A 23,343-nucleotide genomic window follows, 5' to 3' on the forward strand; every position below is an offset into this window, starting at 1 on the left:
TTCTCAATCTCTTCTTCAAGCTCATCATTCTTTTCAACTATCTTCATGATGATGAACTTGTCTTTGCGATTGAGATGATCAAGGTTGTAGTTGTCTTCAACTTCAACATCACTCTCATCTTGATCATCTACTTGTGCTTTCTCCTTTTCTTGATCTTTCTTGTTACTCTTTTTCTTGCTTTTCTTGGCCATGAGACACAAGTGATGAGTATCACGAGATACTGAGGTTGACTCATCACTTGGTCACCACTGGGCTTGAGCCTCATCATCACAGACAACCTACTGTCCTGCTACCACGGCCAACCGGACACGTCTGGTATGTGCAGGCAGACAGCATGTCATGCGTTGCTTGCACTTCTTGCTCCGGCTCGGTGCTCTTGAGGTCTTGTGAGGCTTCTTCACTGCATGAAGACACAATGGACATACTTTCCATTGATTTGATCTCAAGTGCATCATCACATTTAGATTTTCCATATAAATCAAAAAGTCTAGTCCAAATGAGATGAGCACTCTCCGGAGGTGGTTGTCCATTGAAGATTGCCTTATCTTGAACCTCTACACTCAATGTACTCAACATGATATTAATAGCTTGAGCATTGAGTTGCACGCATATCTCTTACTCTTTTGATAAATTTTTGTAGTTGCTCCAATCAACTATAGGAAGAGGTATGCTTGCATCCACAATATGCTCAACAAGAGGACTAATATCCCTAAAAGTATTGAGTACATGAATTGACCAAGGTAGAAAGTTTGAACCGTCATTTTGGAGAAGCACCAGCTCCAACTCGATAGGCGTCGACATCCTTTTCTCACAACGATGAAGCTTTAGGTGAGAACCTTGCTCTAATACCAATTGAAAGGACCTAGGATGCCGCCTAGAGGGGGGGGGTGAATAGGCGTTTCTGAAAATTAACACCTTTAAATGCGGAAACAATTAGAAAATGGAGTTTCTAAAATGGAAACTCCAAATTAAGAGTAATACCACCCCTCACAAGTTAGCCACAGAGTAAATAAGGTATAAAGAATATATCTAGAAGCTACAACCCTGCAACACAAAGTTAGAACAGAGATCAAATAATATTCAGCCCTAAGCTCTAATACCGGACGTGTCCGGTATACACGATTTCTGCAGATCAACCCCGAACTTGCTCCTTTCGATTTCTATCTTCAAACCAAACTATAGGCACCTACTAGAGATGAACATATACACAGAGAACCTGCATAAGAGCTAGAGCAACACAAATATCAAATGAAATGCAAATTGAGACACGATATTTGTTTTACCGAAGTTCAGACTCGTTCGAGTCCTACTCTCCGTTGAGGGGGCTACGGGCGACCCAACAAAGGTCAGCCCTAGAGGGTACCACGAAGGTCACTCTAGCCAGAGTCTTTTCCAACTCCTTTTCCTCCTTCCACTAGTTAATTCCGAGACGATAGAATCGACCATTACAAACTTTTCGAGGCACACCACAATCTCTCGGGTGCTCTCCGGTAACGCCTAGCCGTCTAGGACCGAAGAGTCCAAGAGTAACAAATGCAAATCATGAGATTGATAATATGCACAAGTGCTCAAGTGGTTGGATTGCTCTCTTTTTGAATTTCTCTCAACCCACTAATTGATTTGGCAATTAGGATCACACACTCACTAAGAGAGGGTTTGGGAGAGTTGACAAGGCTCAAAAACGTGTGTGTGTGTGTATCAGCAGAATCAACAGCCTCTAAAGGTGAAGGCTTAGGGGTATTTATAGCCCCCTTGAAAAACTAGCCGTTGCCATACCGGACACGTCTAGTATGCATACCGGACATGTCCGGTATGACTTACACTGCGCCAATGATAACTGAGTTACAATAACGTTGTGAGGCGTTGGAACTCTCGATGCATGCTGGAACTTCTGACCGTCGAAACTCCTGACTCACGTCGGAACTCCCGACCCTCAGCATATTTAAAAACTAAGTAACTGAGTTGATTTTGTGAGGTGTTGAAACTCCTGACGCTTGCCAGAACTTTTGACCATCGAAACTCCTGACTCATGTCAGAACTCTCGACCCTCAAGGCATTTGAAAACTAGCCGTTGGCCTCTAGTCGTCCATACTGGACACGTCCGGTATGACTAGGACAGTGAACCATCTAAGTGAATTAAACGTGAGATGTCGGAACTCCCAACCGTCAGAACTTCTGACACACATCGGAACTCCCGACGAACTAACCTGAGAATAACAAGAATTTTATCGTGGCTGTATCAATACCGGACACGTTCGATATTGCTAGACCAGCAAAACACAGGTTAGCTCTTTTGTCTCTCAAATACTCAAAACTCACATGGGTTGGCTTGGGCACTTATGAAACATTATCTATCAACATGATGCATCCATCTTAATAGTACGGCATTCCTATTAACTCAAATTTAAAGAGTATAACAAATTTAAACTTTTTGAGTTGATCTCTTTCAACCGAAGCCGTGTATTCCAATCTTCATCAAGTGAGGGTACCAACAATGTTGATATTGATCCTTTCACTTGAGCATAGCCATCTTGAGCACGTGACTTGATTCCATTCATCAAATTTGAATAATTCCAAATGTATCAAGTCACTTCCATCAAACACTCCAATAGTGATTTGACCCTCCACATCAACATGACCATCATAGCTTGATTAGTACCTTAACTAAATGCAAGTACTTCCTTCTTCACCCTAGCTAGGTTCTTCGGCCACCAAGCCATCGCTTGCCCTTCACCCTTGCTTAGTACCTCGAAGCCTTTCTTTGCTATCTTCACCATCTCAAGCCATCAAGTCATATCTTGTGTTGAATCATCCATTTATTTGTATTGTTATCTTTTGCATTTCAATTTTACAAGCTTCAAATATGAGACCATTCCATATGCAATCCCTCATGTCTCATTAATTAATTCTTACGAGCTTGCTTTCACACAGTACATGAAAATCCCACAATAAATAAGTCTTTGCATGAATTCCATTTGCATTGTTGTCTAGTGCTTGAACTAGATTGTTTATACAACAACACATCATTTTTTGCTTTCATTAAGCACCTATGAGATAAACTATTACCTGTCCACACTTAGCAAACAGGTTAGACCTTTAATCACATTGTCATTCAATCATCCAAAACCCACTAAAGGGCTATATGCACTTTCACTTATTATCCTGAGAACATACTTGCTTATGTGAGCGGGAAGTCTCGTTACGCTCTTGTCGTGGATTTCGGCTCTTTCCGAACCGACTGATTGGAGGCGGGGAAAGGTGAAGGTCTAAGCACCATATTGAGATCGGGTCTCAAGTGTGGGGACTTGGAGTCCAAGTTTGGACGGATACCTGGATCCCATGACAAAAGTGGAATGGGTTGGTCTTGTTTGTACCTAGGGTATAAACGGGGCATGTGTTTTGGGGTACCCAGCTAGGATACATTGGTTCGCGAATCGCCGTGTCTGTGAGATGGTACGACTTGGCTATGGTCTAGCACCGTAGTAAGAACTGGAAGATGAAAAATGATGAAATGGTTCTAATTGCTTAACCCTTGCTTGAAAGTAGAACAGGTGCTTACCTAGAATGGTTAGCTAATGAAGTAATCATGACTGCTAATTAAACTTAATCCTAAGGACGTACTTTTAGTAAAGCTTTTCGCAAACAAAAAGAAAACAACAAATCCATATGGCCTATCATATAGAGAGTCGAGAAACTATTTCCACTTGTCGGGTAAGTCTTGCGAGTATATTGTGTACTCAGGGCTTATTTACCCTGTTATAGGTGCAGCTTGAGGAGTAACTCTTGTGTGGAGAATTCTTCTGGTGGGCACAGACGGATCCTTGTATCATTTTTGTTAGATGTTTATTTTTATTCCGTTGTTTAATTATCGCACTCTGAACTCTGGTATTATAATAAATAATTTCTAAGAACTCTTGTTGTATGAAATGAATTGTAAGCTCGTAATCATTATTGGATTCTAGATGTAAAATGTGGATTGTTCGAGTTTTTCCTTGGGGTGTGCTCGACGGAACTGTCCGATGTAGCTCACTTTCGAGGTGCTTAGTGTCTAGTGGAAGACGAGCTAGTGGAAGACGAGCGCTTTCGAAAGCGTGTTATTTCGGACGATTCTGCCATAAAGAGTCACGATCACAAGCGCCGCACTGTCGCAGACCCGTGCCACTTTGCCTGCCCTGCCTCGCGACTTGCGAGTTACGATGCCATCTAAACCGCCAAGTGTTGCACCCGTGCCTACTGTCCTGTCGTCTGGTCGTCAGCATGGTAACAAAAGCCAGCCGCCCAGCACCCATCGAGAGCCTCAGATTTGGCCATGCCGACAGGAGAGGCGGAGTCCGATCAGAGTCACACCAAGCTTTACAATACATAGGCTAATTGGTGTTAATTAGGTCTGGATCAGGATTTGGGTAGAAAACAGTACAACTTAATTGACAGCTAGAACAAGAAGCTGAAATAATTCTACTACTAGTACTCCGGCAAGCATATACTTGTAAATCTGACAGGTAACAACTTTGCGTTTTCTTGATTTGATCTTATTACTTTTTCTAAGAATTTTGCCTAATTAATTATCTATCATTCGTTTGTGTATACCATGGAGACCGTCGAGATTACTCCTACTTGTCATTATTTGTGTATATCACCAAACATCATTATCAAATATTCGTATCATGTATGTTTATAATTGTAGCAGACTACGTCATGTGATTCTATCATCCCGATTGCATGTGATTTACATCGCTTTTTTTAAGAATTGTCCACTTATGAAAAGAAGCGAAGATATTGCTTATATTTTTTAATAATCGAGACAATCATATTTGATATCTATTAGAAAGTGTCGGCTTAAAAATTTAGACAAAGACCATTGTAAGTTTTTTATTCTCTTTCATGCCTCACTTTAAATATCAGCATGGTGTTAAACTATTTATATTGGAATATGTGGAAGCTTCCAACTTAATCTTTAAATTTAAAATATATCATATTATTTTGTGCATGTATATCGGATTATGCTGTACATTTTGTGATCGTTTACCGAATTACATATGAATATTTTTGTGCAGCATACTCTTAGATAAAATCTTAGATGCGCCACTGTTTACGGCATTGGACATCACCATGTAGGTGATATCTATCCTGCGACTAAACTCTAAACTGATGGCGCGGATCACAAATTGAGGCATCTCCGCTTGCGGCAATCCCATCTTTTCTTTGTTCGTCACCTGCGAGGGCGTGGCGTGGCGTGGCGTGGCGTGGGTGGCAACTTTGGATGTCCAACTACCGGTACCCAAGATGCATTTCCCGAGAACAGTCAGCTCCAAATGTAACATTTCCCTATTTATCCAAGAATTGCATGATCGCTTGGATGTGAACACTCACACGGATCAATAGTATGAGATTCAACATACTACATAGTACATACTAATACATACTAGGTGATTTCTTGCATAGTTGCGAGAATTTAGGAGATAATAACTGTATGAATCGCTATTGCTAAGCTAGTTTGCTCGAACGTTCATTTGATTTTAGTCACGTACCTGATTGAGAATTGGCAATGTCATTTTTGGTTAGCCTTGTTACTCCTTGTCTAGAAGGCCTGAGGGAAGAACTACCGCAGCCTTTTCGTGTTCTCCAAAATCCTCTTTCTGTATTTTTCTATTGCTTCTTTTTTTCGCGAACAAGTCTTAACATGTGTTTCATTAAGATGAAGGAAGTTACACGACACCCTCGTATGCCAGATCAGTGGTAAGTGACCTGGAAGGTTGGAATAGACCAAAGCAACAACAGGAAGTTCATTTCTGTCATTTGTTAAGAAGGTTTCCTTTGAACAGATTGATGACTACTTTCTCATCAAAATTTGTAACCTCAATTATAGTTCCTTGATACGGTGAGGGTGGCTACTCTGAAATTCTCCTGTGGGCAGGGTGTCCTTAATATTCTCCTTGGAACATTCTTCTCCATCTGTAGTGCGTATGATGATTATCTTGAGGACATCAGAGGCACTAACCCACTCATAGATGTCAAAATGAGATATGGGCCTTGTTTAGATACACTCAAAATTCCAAGTTTTTTCACTCTCTCTCCATCACATCAATTTTTAGCCATTTGCATGGAGCATTAAATGTAGGTAAAAAAAATAACTAATTACACAGTTTAGTTGGAAATCACGAGATGAATCTTTTGAGCTTAGTTGGTCTACAATTGGACAATATTTATCAAATAAGACGAAAGTGCTACTATTCATCGGGTTGAAATCTTTTCACGATCTAAACGAGGCCATGGTTTACCTACTGCCGTACAATTTACTCACCAGCTTTGTTCTGCTGGCTCCACTTTCCCCAATCATGGTAGTCACGTAGCGCAAGGGATGACTTTGGTATTTCAACTTGACCACTCTGCCATCCGGACAATGTGTAGCAATCAGCTAGCTATCTCGGGGAGTTTCCGGAGGGGCAGTTGAGTTCCTTGGTGTACAACAGTGCTGGGTGCGAGTTGACATGTCTATGGCGCATGGTAAGTTCCCATTCCAACCGGCCTTTATCGTTAGCTTGTTTCAGTTGTTTGGTTACTTCAGCTGTGTTGTCGTTGTTCAGCCTGATCGTCGGTTCGTTTCTAGGCTAATAAGTCCGGCTGATGCTGGTTTGTTGTGAGAGAAAAACACTGCTCTGGCTAAAACCAACGAGCGAATAAGCTAATTGTTAGATCCTTCAGGGTCATTATTGTTTCATTGTACTGTACAGTCTAGATTTCTCTTTTTAATTTAATCGGAAGTTGTTTCTAAAAAGCCAATACTTCAGCTTGCGCGCTAGCTCCTCTCATCCCACCAGTGAAAGCAAATTGACAACCAAGGAGTACCCTAACGAATGAAAGTTGTGTATGTCCATTTTCAGGCCAAATTTAACAATCTGCCCATTTTTTAGCAAAAGAACATGCCATTTTTGTTACTGCACTTTTAATGTGCAATGCAAACGAGGACTGTTAACTAGAGTTTTGTATAATTTCAGACTATGAGTAAAGAAGAGTGATTATCCCACCTCTGGCGGTCTGGCCGTGCCCGGCTCCACCCAACTCCCCTGCCTCTTGAGCGCAAAGCTCGGTCCGGACCTTCGAGTGCAAGCTATTCGTAAACGCGAGGCGCCAAATATTGTCAAAGGCCTCGTTTTGATCGGGTTAGGAATCGGTATTTGGCACTGTAGTATTTTCGTTTATATTTGATAATTATTGTCTAATCATAGCCTATCTAGGCTCAAAAGATTCGTCTCGTAATTTACAATCAAACTGTGTAATTAGTTATTTTTTTATCTATATTTAATACTCCATGCATGTGTCCAAAGATTTAATGTGATGAAGAGAGAGTGAAAAAACTTGTAATCTAAACAAGGCCAAAATTAAAGGCCCAAAAGAGACCAGGTGAAACTGCTGCTTGTGCATGAATTGCTGGGGAATCCAACGCTGAAACGACGGCAGATGCTTGCACATTCAATAGACAGCAAAGATATCCAAGTTTTCGAGTATTGACATGATCAAAGACAGCGCATGACACGATCGCACACACTGTGGCTCTGACGGCGGCCGGGCAGCAGCCAGAAGCAGAAGCAGCAGCTCCGTCAGACCAAGGCCACCACCTTCCGGTGCCCGCGGTGGGCGTGGGCCCTCCTCCCAGCGGCGTCGCCGACGCAGCTCTGGCTCCTCGGATACAGCGCTCCGGGGCCGTCTCCGCCGGCGGCCGCCCCGAACTCGCACGGCGCGTCCTCGTCGATCCGCGCCATGGAGAGCGAGGCGGCCATGCTCTGGCTCCTGGCCACGGCCTGCAGCTCGGCGCGCCGCTGCTCCACGCGGCGCTGCGACGCGGCGCGGACCAGCTCCCGCAGGTCCTCGTCGGCGCCGGACCCGGCGCCCCAGTCGTCGACGCTGTGGCTCCTGGACAGCGACGCCGGCACGAACACGGGGTACCCGAACGCGGCGTCAGAGGGGACGTAGCGCGCGCACCCCGTCAGCCCCCGCACGTACAGGTCCCGCGCCAGCCCCAGCGCCCGCGCCGGCGCACGCCACAGCCACCGGAGCTTGCTCCCCCGGCTCATCCCCACCACCAAGCGTCTCGAAAGGAACAGCGGGAGAAAGCAAAGCGCGCCGGCGGAAGCGTCGTGCGAACTAGTGCTGTATGATGGCAGAATGATTGGGTGCGGAGCTTTTCCTGGAAACAATAATGGAGTGGCTCTGAGGTTTAGCGATTCTGGTGAGCACCTGTGCTTTTATATCATTGCTGGTGCCTGGTGATGGTGGGATCGGGGACCCGCGGCGGCCGGAGCCGGTTAGGTGATGAGGACCTGAGAGGAAGACGTGACCGACGTCGGCGCGCGCGCGCGCTAGCAACTCCCTACTGGCATGGGGGGCTGGAAACTACGGGTTTTGCTTGGGCAAAGCTGTGGGCTGGTTCAGCTGCGTCTGCGTGCTCGCGCCCACCACCATCGGGTCTCCCAGCAAATTCGGCGCATCGCGGTTTTTTTAAGCGGTTGGGCTTCTAGACGAAGAGGGAGTGACACTGACACAAAACCAGAGTGTGACGTGGTAGCTGCAGTGGAGTGTAGTCCATCGTGCTGACTCGGAAAACTCCAATTTTCCTTTTATGTTTTTTGACTGGTACGTAGCGTGGAGGTAAGGATTATAGGAAGATAGCTACAATCCCACGTAAGTGTCTGCGGATTTAAGCACGTGCCCAACCATGTGCCTTAACATACTGAAATTATGACCCCATTACATGTTCGTTAAGGGTCTTCTTTGGCCACTGCGGAACTAAAATTTTGGCACTGCGAGCAAATGTCGTACACAAATCTAAAAAAAAGGCGAATACGGAGAAATGTGAGCAAGGAAATAAACCAAACTTGTCCTAGATGATTAAGACAATTCCTATACAACCACACAATACTAGTAGTTCCTTGAAATGGTGAGAATTTGTATATTGGGCTAGATACTGAAGTTTTTTTTTTTTGCGACTTGACGATCTTTCTCTTATCAGGAATCAAACAGGAGTACAATCTTCAGTCAGCAGACGAAGAACATTGGATGGGGCCGAATGCCACTCACCCATCCTAATGTCATCTGAGACCTGTCTAGCTAGTACATGAGCAACTTGATTACAAGAGTGATTAGCATACATCAAGAAAAAATCAAAGAAAGCTGCGATGTGGTCTTTTATCTCTTTAAGAATAGGATATATACTAGATCGTTGAGTGTCTACCGCCTTCCAGAGCTTCACCAATTACTGGCTATCAGTTTCAACCTACAGACGCTGGACACCCCTCTCCGCAGTCAGCAGTACCCCATCCTTGCAGGCTAATGCTTCCAACGTTAGTGAGTCCAGGCCATACGGGTACCATCTCGCTCTTCCACACACAAAGCTACCACTGTGATTCCGAAGAACAGCACCGGTTGCCCCCTGGCCAGTCCTTGGATCAAACGCCCCATCCACATTGCATTTCATGCAACCTGTCGGTGGTGGCCTCCATGTTGGTTTAGAAAACCCGGTCGTCCTTTGCATAGCTTGTTTGGTGGTCTGCCAAAAATCATAGGTCAAATCCACCGCCCATTGTACAGCTTTCCGCAGTGGCAGCTGTTGCTCCCCATGGTCTTTCCTGTTGCGCTGTGTCTAGAGAGCATACATTCCAATAATGATGACACAACGATCACATTCTGAACAAACCTCATCTCGTAAAATATCACTTGCCCAAGTCAAGGGATGTAGCGGAGGGAGCTTCACACCTGTTAGAGCTTTTACCTCACGCCAGAAACCCCTGGCAGTAGAGCAATCCATGAAGATGTGCTTGATTGTCTCCCGTTCGCTTCCACACCACTCACAGAAACCAACTGGTTCAATATGACGATGATTCAGAATATCCATGGCTGGGATGAATTCATTTAATACCCGCCACCAAAAAACCTTGATCTTTGGAGGGACCTACAGTTTCCATAGTATCTTCCAAGAATTATCTCTTGACCCTCCAATTTCTTGCATGTCCGGTTCAGCTAATTTTCATTATGCTGATTTCACCGAGAACTCGCCATGTTTCTCCGGTTCCCATGCCCACCAGTCTTCTTCTTATGGACGCAAAGGGATCCGTAGTATGGCATTAGCATCAACCGGGAAGAAGACCTCCCTGATCAGCTCCTCGTTCCATTGCCCTGTGTCATTCAGGAGATCAGAGACCAAAGTAACCGCCTATCCATCACTGAGCGTCAACGGTTTAGCCCGAAAATGTAGGGGGATCCATCTATGTTGCCAAATATTTGTAGATGTTCTATCACCAATTCTTCTGATCAAACCCTTCTCCAGAACTTCTCTTCCGGCTAGGATGGCTCTCCAAGTATGGCTTGCATGCTTCTTTCGTGTACTATCAAGAAAATCTCCATCATGAAAGTATTGGCCTTTGAGGACCCTAGCACAAAGACTGTCAGGCCGAGTGATCAAGCGCCACCCTTGTTTCCCCAGCATAGCTTTGTTGAAGAGGTGCAGGTCCCTAAAACCCATGCCCCCTACTAATTTGTGCTAGGTCAGGCCCTCCCATCGCAGCCAATGTATCCGACGGTTATCCGCAGAACCGCCCCACCAATAATTAGCAATTGTGGATCTCATCTTCTTACAAGTAGTTTTTGAGAGGAGAAGCAGCTCATCGGATATGTAGGGACTGCCTGTGCCACCGATTTTAGAAGGATTTCTCTTCCTACACAGCTCGCATGTCTGCCACTCCAAGAACCCACTACCTGCTTAATTCTTGTCGGCAAGAACTGAAAAGCTTCTGAAGTAGATCGGCCTAGTGCAGTAGGTAGGCCCAAGTATTTGTCCGAGAGTGCTTCTGTATCTATATGCAGCTCATACCGAACCAACTCCTTCACTTCATCTAGGCAATTTTTACTAAAAAAGACAGCCGATTTATCTCTGTTAACTTGTTGTCCCGATCCCCGGCTATAAGTATCTAGGATCTCTTGAAGTCTGGCGGCCCCTCTTTGCAACGCTTCAGAAAAGACTATACAATCGTCCGCAAAAAGAAGGTGTGATACCCATGGAGCGTGGATGCCCACGCGGACACCTCTGGATAAATGCACTGGACCAACAGATTTCAACAAAGAAGACAAGCCCTCTGCGCACAGCAGGAACAAATACGGCGAGATGGGGTCTCCTTGCCGTAATCCTCTAGTGGGGCTGAAAGCATCTAAGAGAACACCATTAACTTTAATTGAAAATGAAACCAATGTCATGCACCTCATCACAAGTGAGACAAAATTCTCATGGAACCCTAGTTTGAGCATAATTCCCTTGAGATAGTCCCACTCAACACGATCATATGCCTTTTCCATGTCGAGCTTAACTGCACAAGTCTCGACCTTTCCTTTCTTCCTCTACAGATAATGTGTGCACTCATAGGCCACAAGCATGTTGTTGGTAATCAGTCTGCCAGGGACAAAGGCACTTTGCTCCTTTGATATAACATCATCGAGATGCACCCGGAGGCGATTGGCCACCACCTTTGAGCATATTTTATATATTACGTTGCAAAGGGAGATTGGCCGGAATTGCTTCATCTCCTGTGGAGTTTTAACCTTCAGGATTAGCACTAGAGTTGTGCTATTAATTGAGTTCGGTATTTCACCCCCATTCAAGAAATCCAGCACTGTCGCTGTTACACCCGGTCCCAAAATATTCTAGTGGAGCTGATAGAAACCCGCTGTCAGCCCATCCGGACCGGGGGCTTATTAGCTCCCATCATAAACAGCGCTCTCCGAACCTCCTCCGCCGTATATGGTTTCTAAAGGTCATCATTCATCTCCGGAGTAACCTTTTCTTTGACGCAAGCTAGAACTGGTCCCGGATCGAGTGCTTCCTGCCTAGTGAATAATTTTGAATAGAATTCCAAGGAAGTTGATTCCAGCGCCTCTTGGTTAGTTGCAATGGAGCCATCATCCCTCCTAAGCGTAGAAATCCGATTGATGCGTACTCTCTCCTTGGATCTTGCTTGGAAGAAATAGGTGTTACGATCCCCTTCTCGCAGCCATTCAATCCTAGAACGTTGCTTCTCCATCACTTCTTCCCATGTTAAGAGCTCTAACAGTCGAGCCATCAACTGTCTTTCGCACCGTGTTGGCCCTGAGAGCATGGATGAGCGCCTGACCGACTCCAACTCCCGACGTAGCCTCTTCAGTTCCTGACGAACTGAACCAAAACTAGACTTCTCCCAAACCTTCATCGTACCCATCACCCCCTCAAGCTACGACGATAGTTGTGACAAGTTCGTTGGATTGTCCAGTCTACCCCAGGCCGTTTCCACCATTTGAGTATAAGAAGATTCACGGCGCCACATATTTTCATAGCGAAACATGCGTTTTCTCCTTCTCACCCTGCTATGCTGAAGGCATTCTAGAACCAAGCAGCAGTGATCTGACTCCATTGTCTGCACGTGCCAGACCCTGGCCGACTGAAAGAGGTTCAGAAACTCGAAGTTTGCCAGACCTCTGTCCAGGCGACATTTAACATTAGTGTTGTCTGGTTGCCTATTATCCCACGTGTACAGAAGCCCAATATAACCCAGGTCCGAGAAACCATAGTATTCCATCGCCTCCCAAAAGCCTTCCATCTGGCTTTCCGAACGCCCTTGACCACCAATTTTCTCACTCACATGCAGTACTTCATTGAAATCACCTACGCACAACCATGAAAGATTGTTGCTCGAGTTAAGGAGTTTGAGCAAATCCCAACTTCTATCCCTCAAATCACGTCTAGCCTCACCATAAAAGCCAGTGAAACGCAAAGCTCTTCCTGGTGCAGACGACTGATGAACCATGATGTCCTTATGGAGTTTGTCATAGCTCTCAAGTTTCACCTCGACATCCTGGGTCCACAAGAGTGCTAGGCCGCCCCCCTATCGAAACAGCCAACGCCATATCCCCCTGACATATTCAGGGTCATCACCAGGCCATCCAGATTATTACTGAAATACCTTGTTTCTGACAAAAACACCAACCACAGGCGATGTGGCTCACACAAGCTATGCAACTCACAAACTGCCTCGGGATCCCCGGCAGTTCAAACATAAGATTTTCATTTTGCCCGACGAGGGCTGTCAATCGCAGCCGCCGCTGATCGTGCGTTGTTTGTGAGACTATCCCTCCTTTGTTTCTTCAGAGTCTCCTCCAGACTCCCACCAGTACTCTCAGCGCCCGAATCCAATTGGGACACTCTTGAGTTCACTAGGCCGATGGGGACAATAGCATTCGACCCCACCAGCACATTTAGGTCTGGGGTTTGCAATTTAGGCCCAGACCGCTTGGACTTCCGCTTCCTGTCTGGAATCCTAGCGTTATCAGCGCCGTCCATGTCTAGCTTCCTGCCAGCTCGGCCACGTTCAATATTTTGCACACGTTCAGGAGCTTCCTGGGGCGCCTTTAGAGGTGACTAAACCTCTTGATCTTCTTCATCATCCAATAGATTTGAACAAGAGTGGCAGGACCCACCTTCACCCCTTAACCCATGCACCCCCCACGTGGAGCTCGGGGTGGGCGCGAACCTATAGAAGAGCCACTTCCAAAGGATTCCGCCGCAGCCTCAGAGAAGGACTGCACTCACCTTCGACGTTCCTCTAGAGCTCTCAGTTGGATATCATATGGTAGCTTTCCCAACTCATTCCTGTGCACCTGCTGGGGGCACTCTAGCTCAGAATGACCCATGATGCCACAGGCAAAGCAGTAAAAGGGCACCCTTTCATACTGCGCTTTGAACCATTTCGGTTCCTCCGACCTGCCTGTTCGAAGTAGAACCCCACGGCGTAGAGGCTTATCGATCTCAATTTCCACCCTGGCCCGTAAAAACGCCCCGCTGGCTTTCCCGTCCCTATCAACATCCATTTTCAGGATGTTCCCAATAAGGCTCATGGCTCGGATCCCCCGCTGTTGATTCATCCATCCTAGAGGTAGGTTCAGGAGCCTGACCCAAATCGCCATGCGATCGAAGACAATTTCCAACACGCTACGACGTTCATCATATGGCTGCAGGATTACGGCATGTCTTCCCACCATCCACGGTGCACCCGCCAAGATTCTCTCCATCTCCATCTTGCTGCCCAGTTCTACAATGAACATGTTGTCAGTCTTCACACCGATCGCCCGAAACTTCAGGCCGCAAGGATTCCCCCAAGCCGGTTTCATAGCCGACCGGACAGTAGCCACATGTACGATCGATGGCGAGAGAACCTTTCCCACCACCGTCCATTGCACCACCGACGGCTCGGCCTCCCCTTCGTCATCACTGAACTCAAGGACAGCTTCCTCTGCCTCGGTGAGGTTGAGCTTCAGGAGGAGATCCGCGACATTCTCCTTGGCGCCGCCATCGCTGCCTCCAGAGCCATCACGTTCCCCCATCTTTCCACTCCCGGATGATGCCATGGTGGCGATCAAGTTCGGGGGGAACAACACGGTGACTGCACTCACGAAGGATGCAGGCACAACACACGATCCCAACTCTACGAACCCTAAGTGGCGCTTAGACCCTAAAGGGGAAATATGTGGTCGATGGCGCCACGACGGCTAACCGGCGATATGCGGTGGCCAACACCGATTGAGGGCCGGTGGCGGGGCGTGTACGTCGTAGTCAGAGTGACTAGCGGCGGCGCAGGCCCAGAACGCCGGTGAGACGTCCTAGACTGGAGGAGGGATCGAATCGCCTTCAGGATCGCCGATGGTGGAGATCCGAAAAAAAAACGGAGGGAGCAACCGTCGCGTACCCATACGAAATGAATAGTTGCGGCTAGATACTGAAGTTTTGAGACCATTAGACACCCAATGCAAAAAGTCTAAATTACTCCCCGAAGAAGTCTAGCTATGTGTCCAGTTAACCCCGTAGACCAAATTTTTGTTTGATTTACTATCTCCAAGTATTTTAGTTGGTTTAGTTTACTTGTTAATAAACTTTATCTTTTTTGTTTATCCACGTACAATTGAATTTTAAGCAAAACAAATGCAAGGTATAATGAACACAAATTTTTTTGTTAAAATATTCACTATGAATTTTTTGTTTTTATTTTGACCGATGACAACATGAGAACATATAATAACAAATTAGCCAATATATAAAAATTAGGACAATACCAAAAATTCAAATGTGATTCTTAAACATAACTAATACATGGAGTCTGGTATCACTCTAACAAGTTTTAACTTAAAATCAACTTATACATGGAGAAACATAAATGAAATTTCTTATTACAGGATACATTAGACCTACTAAAGTAGCTGAGGGAGTAGATTACATAGATTAAACCAAAATTTAGTTCAGAGAGTTACTCAAACATATGTCAAATTGGGGGGGGGGGGGGGGGGGGGGGGGGGTTGGGGGGGGGGGGGGGGGTGGTTGAATCATTTTCCTTTTCTTATTTACCATGACCTCGTTTCCGTTCCTTCTGCTCTTGACAAGTTGCTTTCATCCCTCGCTTTTCCTTTCTCAGAAAAGCCACTGCATATGTTTTTGCAGCCAAGCCTCATGTGTGCATACTTTCCTCGCATCGTTCAATTGGTCAGATGTGACTACATTTGCGATAGTTAGAGCTAAGAGAGAACTATGGACCGGTTAAAGATTTATTTACAGAGTATGTCCTGATTCTTTCACCGATAATTATTAGGCTCTCGTTCGCCCCCACCTAGTTAACCTTCGGCCCCCCACGCACATATCAGGAGGATACATGAGGTATATGTTTTTATATTACACCACTTGTCTAAAGAAAATATATGGCAGTTTGGTGCGGCCTAGTGATGTGCTCCCATTGAAATTGAAAATGACTTTTCGCCAAGGAACTAGGTTTAACTTGTGTGAGCGAGTGAGCGTTAGAGTTCGAGGTATGGTGCGTCGGGCAATCACCACTCACTCAGGCTGCAGTCACAAAAGATAATGTAGCTACTAGGAGTAAATAAATGTAATACATAATATATATATAGTAATAAATCCATTCACGCACGGGAGCCCGGTGCGGCGGTGCGCGTGCGCGATTCTCTGTAGGCTTTCGGTGCGACGTCTCACTCAGCCCAGGAACCTAGCGCTAGCGGCTTCCAAAACCACAGGAATACAGGAGCGACCGAGCGGGCACGTATAAAACAGCGGGCGATAGAAGAGGCCCAAGGGAGCTGCAGCTGCGCCCATGCACCGTCCCCACTCGTACGCCCCCGCCCCCGCCCCCCCGGCCGCCGTCTCGCTTATCCGTCCACCGCGCCACGGGCATCCGACGTGGGGGCGGAATCCTTTTCGTTTACGCGTGGTAGGCCGCCGTAGCCGTGCGGTCTGTTGTGTTTCCTAGTCCAAAACCGGATGCGCATTGGATGCCCGTCAGCTGCCCCGACGGCCCGACCACCACCGAAGTCACCTGATTTTACTCGCTGCTAGCTGCTCACCTGTCGATGACTCCACTCGACCCGTGACGGCGAGGGTCCAACCTGACATGGACCGCGCGCTGTAATTCTAGAAGCCATGAGTACGTACGAAGGTTCCAATCAAAGGGTTGATGCGAGCGATTTTTCTTTTTGTTAGTGCGTGCACCGTGCGTTCATATGCTGTGACTGTGACCAATGCAGGCGCGCGGGGCGACGTGATTATCTTCCTGGCCTCGTGGGGCCGACACGTCTCAAAATTCTGCTTCTGGAACTGGAGTTTTCTGATTCCCTGAGTGCTAGAACTTCGGGGCGTAAAATGATATGGACGAATGTCCTCGTGCTGCCCATGAAACCCGAGCCTTTCCACGTACGCTCCTAACTACCTATTTGATGAATTATTGCCTTGATTTGATTTTTATGCCCTCCTCAACTCTTAAAACTGTTTAAATTGTATCCCTCGAATTTAGAAGTGGTCTTCAAGACTGTTTCATCATTTTTTTAGTTTTGAAAGTATAATAAATACCCAATAAGGCTTAACAGGAAAAATATTTTTGATCTTCTAATAATCTTAAGAAAAATCCTAGAAATAGATTGGGACATAGCAATCTTAACTAAAATATTAAGAGCTCATGAAAGGATATCTAAAATCTTCTAAAAATAGATTTAGCCCTAGAAAAATGAGAAAAAAAATATATAAAAAAATCTAAAAATCTCAAAAAAATTAAAATTAATGTCTAAACACATTTTGAGAACCTTTCATGATAAAACACAAGATGCAACCAGTGTGGATGTATTTAACATTATTTTTGTTGCATTATTGCTAGTTGGATCTCATATTTTTTATTGTGGAAAGTTTTTAAAATGCATTAGAACATCAATTAGAATGTTTTGGGTATTATATAGATTTTTTGGATATTTTTTCATTTTCATATATATATATATATATATATATATATATATATATATATATATATATATATATATATATATATTGAAGCTCCTAGATATACTTTTTCGAGTCCTAAATGTTTTATCTGCTTTTTTGTCCTGTAGTTTTAGAACCCTAAAAATATTTTCCCTTGGTTTAAAGGACCTTACCAGGTACTTATTAGTGTTTTTATGTATGTAAAACTAAAAAAGATGAAACCGTTTAAAGAGCTACGAGAGTTATTACAAGGAGATAAAATGTCCAACTTTAGAGTTTGGTGAGTAAAAATAGATCATGGCAACTGGCAATACTAGTTCGTGGATTAGATAACCAGGAGTACCGATTACATGGAATCGGACACCGCCGGTGAACTCGAGCCGCAGCTCGCCACCATCAAAGCCGGCGTGTTCCAAGATGAGCTCGATTTTGCTACCTCTCCCTCTCTTACACAAAGACGAGTTCTATTTTGCTACCTCTCCCTAATCTGTTACAGCTGTTTCCAACAGCACGCTTTCTAGACGCAGCTGGTTGGGCTTCGTTTACTTCTTCCAGTTTGGGGCGGTGAACTTTGTATTGGGTTTCCTGGACCGCTTGCCTTTCTTGCCTTCTGGGCTTCCTGCTATTTTGGGTACAGTCTGTAACACTCTACTAGTACTCTTATACGCGATTGCGACGACGGCTAGGCCTGCGAAAAAGATGCCCAGCCCAGCCCAGTCGATCGGGAAAAATCCCGTCTCGCGCTCCCCGCTTCACTCGTGTGCAACGCGCGCGACACGACGCGCCTTATCCACATCACGCTCCTGTCTTCTCTTTTTCCACGGGAGAGAGGGATGACGAAGCCAGCGCGCGACGCCGCATCACTCCCTCGCCGCTCGCGCGCCCGGGCTCCTTCCCGCCACGCCCACGACGATGCCGTCCCCGACGTCCTACCACCTCCTGAACCCCTCCAAACCCTCCTCCTTCCGCCGACTCTCGGCCCCGGCCCCGCGCCTCCATGCCCGCCGGTTCCATGTCTCCTGCGACGCGCCGCGGGGCAGCGGCAGGAGTGGCGGCGGGAGGCGCGAGGTCATCCCCGCCGGCGCCAGAAAGGCCAAGAAGCAGATCGTATTCTTCGACGCCGCCCCGCCGGTGTCGCAGGAGGGCGGAGCTGCCGTGGAGAAGTCGGGGAGTGAGAAGCCGACCAAGGTGGGCAGCGGCAACGCGGCGCTGGCGTTGGTGAGGAGGGCGACCAAGAGGACGCTCGCGTTGCTGTCCAACCTCCCGCTCGCCATCTCCGAGATGTTCGCCATTGCCACCCTCATGGCTCTAGGTACCGACTGCCGATTGTGACTAAAATTTGATCCTTTGTTGACGCTTCATGAATTCCTTCCTGCTCATTTTCCTGTGCTGGCATTGCGAATCGGGCAACCGCAGGAACGGTGATTGACCAGGGAGAGGCGCCGAGCTACTACTTCGAGAAGTTCCCCGAGGACAACCCTGTCTTCGGCTTCATCACGTGGAGGTGGATCCTCACCCCCGGGTTCGACCACATGTTCTCCTCGCCGGTCTTCCTCGGCCTCCTCGCGCTCCTCGCGACGTCCCTCATGGTGTGCACCTACACGACCCAGCTCCCCATGGTCAAGGTCGCAAGAAGGTACGGCTGCCCTCTTGTATCACTTCTTGGCAGGCCGATCAGTGAACCATGCCCATGGGGTGAGACATCAAGTGCCGGTGTGTCATTGCAGATGGTCGTTCACACATTCCGGAGAAAAAAAATACGGAAACAGGAGTTTGCGGATTCTCTTCCCCGAGCATCCATTCAGGATTTGGGAGTCATCTTGATGGGTGCTGGATATGAGGTGATTGACACCCACAATGATTTCTATCCAACTCCAACCTCTGGCCTTTGCATTATTTTTTTGAAATAAACTGGCCTTTGCATTATGCTTGTATGATCTGTTCCTGCAGGTATTCACCAAAGGGCCATCTTTGTATGCTTTCAAAGGGCTGGCTGGTCGGTATGCGCCTATCGGCGTGCACTTGGCGATGCTCTTCATCATGGCTGGTGCCACGCTAAGTGCGACAGGAAGCTTCAAAGGTTCCGTGGATGTGCCTCAAGGGCTGAACTTTGTTATAGGAGATGTGATGAAACCTAGAGGGGTCCTCTCTGTTGCGCCGGATGTTTTCAATACTGAAGTCCATGTCAACCGGTTCTACATGGAGTACTATGATAGTGGAGAGGTGGTCTCCTTGCTCAGTGTTTTCAAACATTTTTGTGCAGTTATATGCGCTAGACTGATTGGCAACTAATATTGTTGGATTGCCAGGTCTCACAATTTTACAGTGATCTCTCTTTATTCAACCTTGATGGTAAAGAGGTGATGAGGAAGACTATCAAAGTAAACGATCCCTTGAGATACGGAGGGATCACCATCTACCAGACAGACTGGGGATTTTCAGCATTGCAAGTGAAGAAAAATGGTGAAGGCCCTTTCAATTTGGTGATGGCCCCCTTGAAACTGAATGGGGATAAGACTTTGGGACATTCTTGCCACTTGAAGATTCAGACTCATCGAATCCAAATGTCAAAGGAATGTATGTTTAGTAATTTTTCCTATCTCATTTTGACTTAAAAAAAGTTGACATACTATGAGTAATTATATGTTGTTTGCCTCCTTGGTGACTTGTAGATCAATGCTTGCCTGAGATTTTGCAGTCTATCGTGTTGTATGATCAAGAGGGTAAGTTTGTAGGGGTCTGTCGGCGAAGCTCGAAACTGCCTATTGAGATCAATGGCAATGAAATACTCATTGAAGATGCTATTGGCAGTACTGGACTGGATCTTAAGGTCGCCTATTGATTCATTCTTTTTCATTTTTATTTTTGAAGACATTTGTGCTTGTCAGTTAATAGAAGTGTCTTCTTTTTTTCCCCTTTCCATCAGACTGATCCAGGAGTTCCTATTGTTTATGCTGGTTTTGGTGCACTTATGTTAACGACCTGCATTAGCTATCTTTCACACTCTCAGGTATGTGTTATTGTTTTTCATGGTTCTTATTGACGACAGAATTGTAATTGGCTTCCACTGATACAAATTTATGGTTTGGTTCCTGCTGCACTAGATATGGGCATCGCAAGATGGGAGTACAGTAGTCGTTGGAGGGAAGACAAATCGAGCCAAACTTGAATTTTCTGAAGAGATGAACCGGCTACTTGATAAAGTACCAGAGCTGATCAGTGCCGATGAGAATGTATTAGATACCAAATCGACGGCCACATGAAACCCTTTTTGTGTTTTTGTTTGGGATTGCTGAAGATGCAGTAGCTGTGTTCAGGTGAACAGACGTTCGAATTCGAAAACATGCCTTCAAGAATAGAAAATCTCTTACAATCTTTCAGTAGAATATAGATCACGCTTCAATTGAACTCTCTGTACATCTTTGAATGAGAAGGTCGCTATAGAAACTAAACTGATAACTTGTTATGTCACCGATTTAGAATTTACTGGTAAGAGTGAACGTAAATGAACAATGATTGGCTGTCAATTCCATTGATCTCATGGATATTTATACATGTGAAGGGGTGTGTCGAAGGGACACAACTGTTCCCAAAGGATATGTCCTTTGGAATTAAAACTAACCGCCTAATCCTATCTACTAATACTGTAATTGATGGATGAGATCACTTCGTGAGGAGACGCATGTTCGTGTGTATGTGTCATTTCACAACACTCCCCCTTATCCAATCTTCCTTGAGATCAATGCAGCTGTAAGCTGAAATTCCTCGAAAAACCCTATGGGAAAAATCCGAGGAATAGATGGATATGCCATAAAAACTCCTTCAAACCTTATTGGAAAATAATGAGAAAATAGCATATTTATTTGTGATTTAAATAAACCACTATGCCACTGGTATTCCATTAAAAACCCTAACGAGGAAAAAAATATTGGAGATACGACATAAAGATAACTCCCAAAAAACCTTTTAGAAAAAAATATGATGAGCAATATAAAGTGATATGCCGCTAAAACTCCGGTAAAAACCCAGTGGAAAAATTAGGAGAAAATATGACGACATATTATTGGAATTGCCTCTTGGATAACTCACATGAAAAACTTTTTTAGGGAAAACCCATGGATGAGTTATGAGGGCAATATGTGCCTTTGGTATTTTCAACAAAAAAATCTGATAGGAAAAATAGAAAATATGACACGTTCTTGTATTGATATTGCCTCATTAAAAACTTTTTATGACAAACCTTTATGAGAAAAACTCATAAAGGGAAACAAGTACAACATGATGTTTGAACAGGTTATGATCTAGGAGAAACCCCCCTAAACCTTGCATCTCTCAAAGTCATTGAATACCAATTTCATAAATATGGATGTAGGTATGGACTTAGTGAGTGAATCTACAAAAATATCGCAAGACTACTTTTGCAAGATGTTTATTTCCCAATGTGTTTTAATTTATGGGGATAAAACATTTGAGCAATATATTTAATCATATTGCTCTTATATGACATGTTTGCATCTTGACAATACAAGCAACCTTATCTTTGTAAATAATGGTTGATGATCCTATGGGATCACATTTGATCACTCTATGAAGTCATGCATATAGGATGCTTCAGAATGATAAGTGGAAGTAACCATTGGAGTCAAAATTTGATGACTCGTGTGTGGAGACTCTACTACAATAAAATCAGTATATGATCTGGCATTAGGGAATTAAGTAGCCAGTATCTTGATATCCCACTTAGGTCGTGTCTTAGTTTATTTAATAATAAACTAAAATCCTTTACTACCATATGGATATATGTGGATATCCTTTTTAACTCTCATCTTTCGGTGTCGTAGAAGTTGCGCTATTTTGTGCTACCTAGGTATCTGCAAATGCAATATCAGGCCTGTTGCTATTTGCAATATACATGAGCGCTTTATGGCACTAAAGTTGTCATCCCAGGGTCTAAATGGATAGAAGTCCATATTTAGGGATTGAATGACCACAAGAGTTGATGGATATGATGTCCAATATCATTTGGATATTAATAGACAATATCAATTGGATATTGGTATACTAATATATGTACTTAAGTTAAAACTTAAGCATAGTTTGGTTTTACCCAAATATCTCATCTAAAATCCATCTTAAAGGCCAACTCCGTATAATGGGAATTGTACCTAAAATGATTGCTTAATTATATTTGTATCTTGATGATATTAAAATAATCAATATGTGCTGAGATGACAGGGAACCAATTTGGGATTTCTTTACAAACACATATACGCAATCATGATTAGAGTAATTCTTCTATGGAAGGAACTCAATGAGTAAGTTGTACCACAACCAACTTAATTGTGTCAAGTCATGTTGTGACTTGAGTTATATACAATGTATGTTGCGGTTTGTATTTGAATTCAGAATGTGAAGTTCATTGGGACTTATACGTCAGAATCTATCAAATTCATTTGATCTACCAATGATTGAATTTTGGAACGTGATTTTCACACATACCATGAGGTATATTATGCTAGGTCTCTACGTGAAATCATATGCTACAAGCTCTCATTGTTCACCACCTTGCTTCTGAAAAAGAAATTGTGAGAGAAGACATTACTGTGGTAATATTTCTCATCATTGAACAAGAGCGGTCTCCTTAACTGCCACCTTTTATTTTGACCCAATTTGAGTGTAAAGACACTCTGCCTAGGACTTTGGTCTGGATCCAGTAAGGTGAAGAGCGATCTTTGAGGAGTATATGTCGTGATAATTTGTAGTCTTTAAATAATTGATTCATTGCTTGGAATCAATATAGCATGTGAGAATGTTAACCCTTTTGGACTCCTTGTCATTTTCCATATGGAGTCAGGGTGTTCCAGTGTCCTAGGATCAGAATTTGGGTGCACCATTGATCCGGGTGGATTTTGATCCGGGTTTTGGATGCTCATCCATTTGGGTGTCTACCAACTTGAGGTTGGCTTGGATTTACTGTTTTGGAGGATCTAGTCCTCGGTATCCCCGAACGCTTATTTGAGCAT

General features: G+C 44.8%; 2 protein-coding genes and 1 pseudogene across 2 annotated transcripts; 1 reads left to right on the forward strand and 2 right to left on the reverse strand.

The window, feature by feature from the left end:
- Window positions 1-7,444: 7,444 nt before the first annotated feature.
- LOC136537954 (uncharacterized) lies at window positions 7,445-8,435 on the reverse strand. The gene has a single exon (XM_066529930.1). It carries the CDS (start codon window positions 8,070-8,072, stop codon window positions 7,599-7,601), a length of 474 nt encoding a protein of 157 aa, XP_066386027.1. The 5' UTR covers window positions 8,073-8,435; the 3' UTR covers window positions 7,445-7,598.
- Window positions 8,436-13,081: 4,646 nt separating this feature from the next.
- Window positions 13,082-14,421, reverse strand: LOC136536109 (uncharacterized). The gene is made up of 2 exons (XM_066528510.1): window positions 13,607-14,421; window positions 13,082-13,367 (listed from the first exon to the last, which is right to left on the reverse strand). Exons 1-2 carry the CDS (start codon window positions 14,419-14,421, stop codon window positions 13,082-13,084), a joined length of 1,101 nt encoding a protein of 366 aa, XP_066384607.1.
- Window positions 14,422-18,163: 3,742 nt separating this feature from the next.
- LOC136537955 (cytochrome c biogenesis protein CCS1, chloroplastic-like) lies at window positions 18,164-20,683 on the forward strand (annotated as a pseudogene).
- The last annotated feature ends 2,660 nt before the right edge of the window (window positions 20,684-23,343 follow it).

This window comes from Miscanthus floridulus, chromosome 2, assembly GCF_019320115.1.
Source record: "Miscanthus floridulus cultivar M001 chromosome 2, ASM1932011v1, whole genome shotgun sequence".
NCBI lineage: Eukaryota > Viridiplantae > Streptophyta > Magnoliopsida > Poales > Poaceae > Miscanthus > Miscanthus floridulus.

What these genes read in the sequence shown, in the direction of transcription:
- LOC136537954 (XM_066529930.1), bottom strand. Translation starts at nt 8,072, where the DNA reads ATGAGCCGGGGGAGCAAGCTCCGGTGGCTGTGGCGTGCGCCGGCGCGG.
- LOC136536109 (XM_066528510.1), bottom strand. Translation starts at nt 14,421, where the DNA reads ATGGCATCATCCGGGAGTGGAAAGATGGGGGAACGTGATGGCTCTGGA. An exon ending in GCTCTAGAGGAACGTCGAAG is followed by an intron (nt 13,368 to 13,606) that starts GTGAGTGCAGTC and finishes CCGAGCTGGCAG; the next exon opens with GAAGCTAGACATGGACGGCG.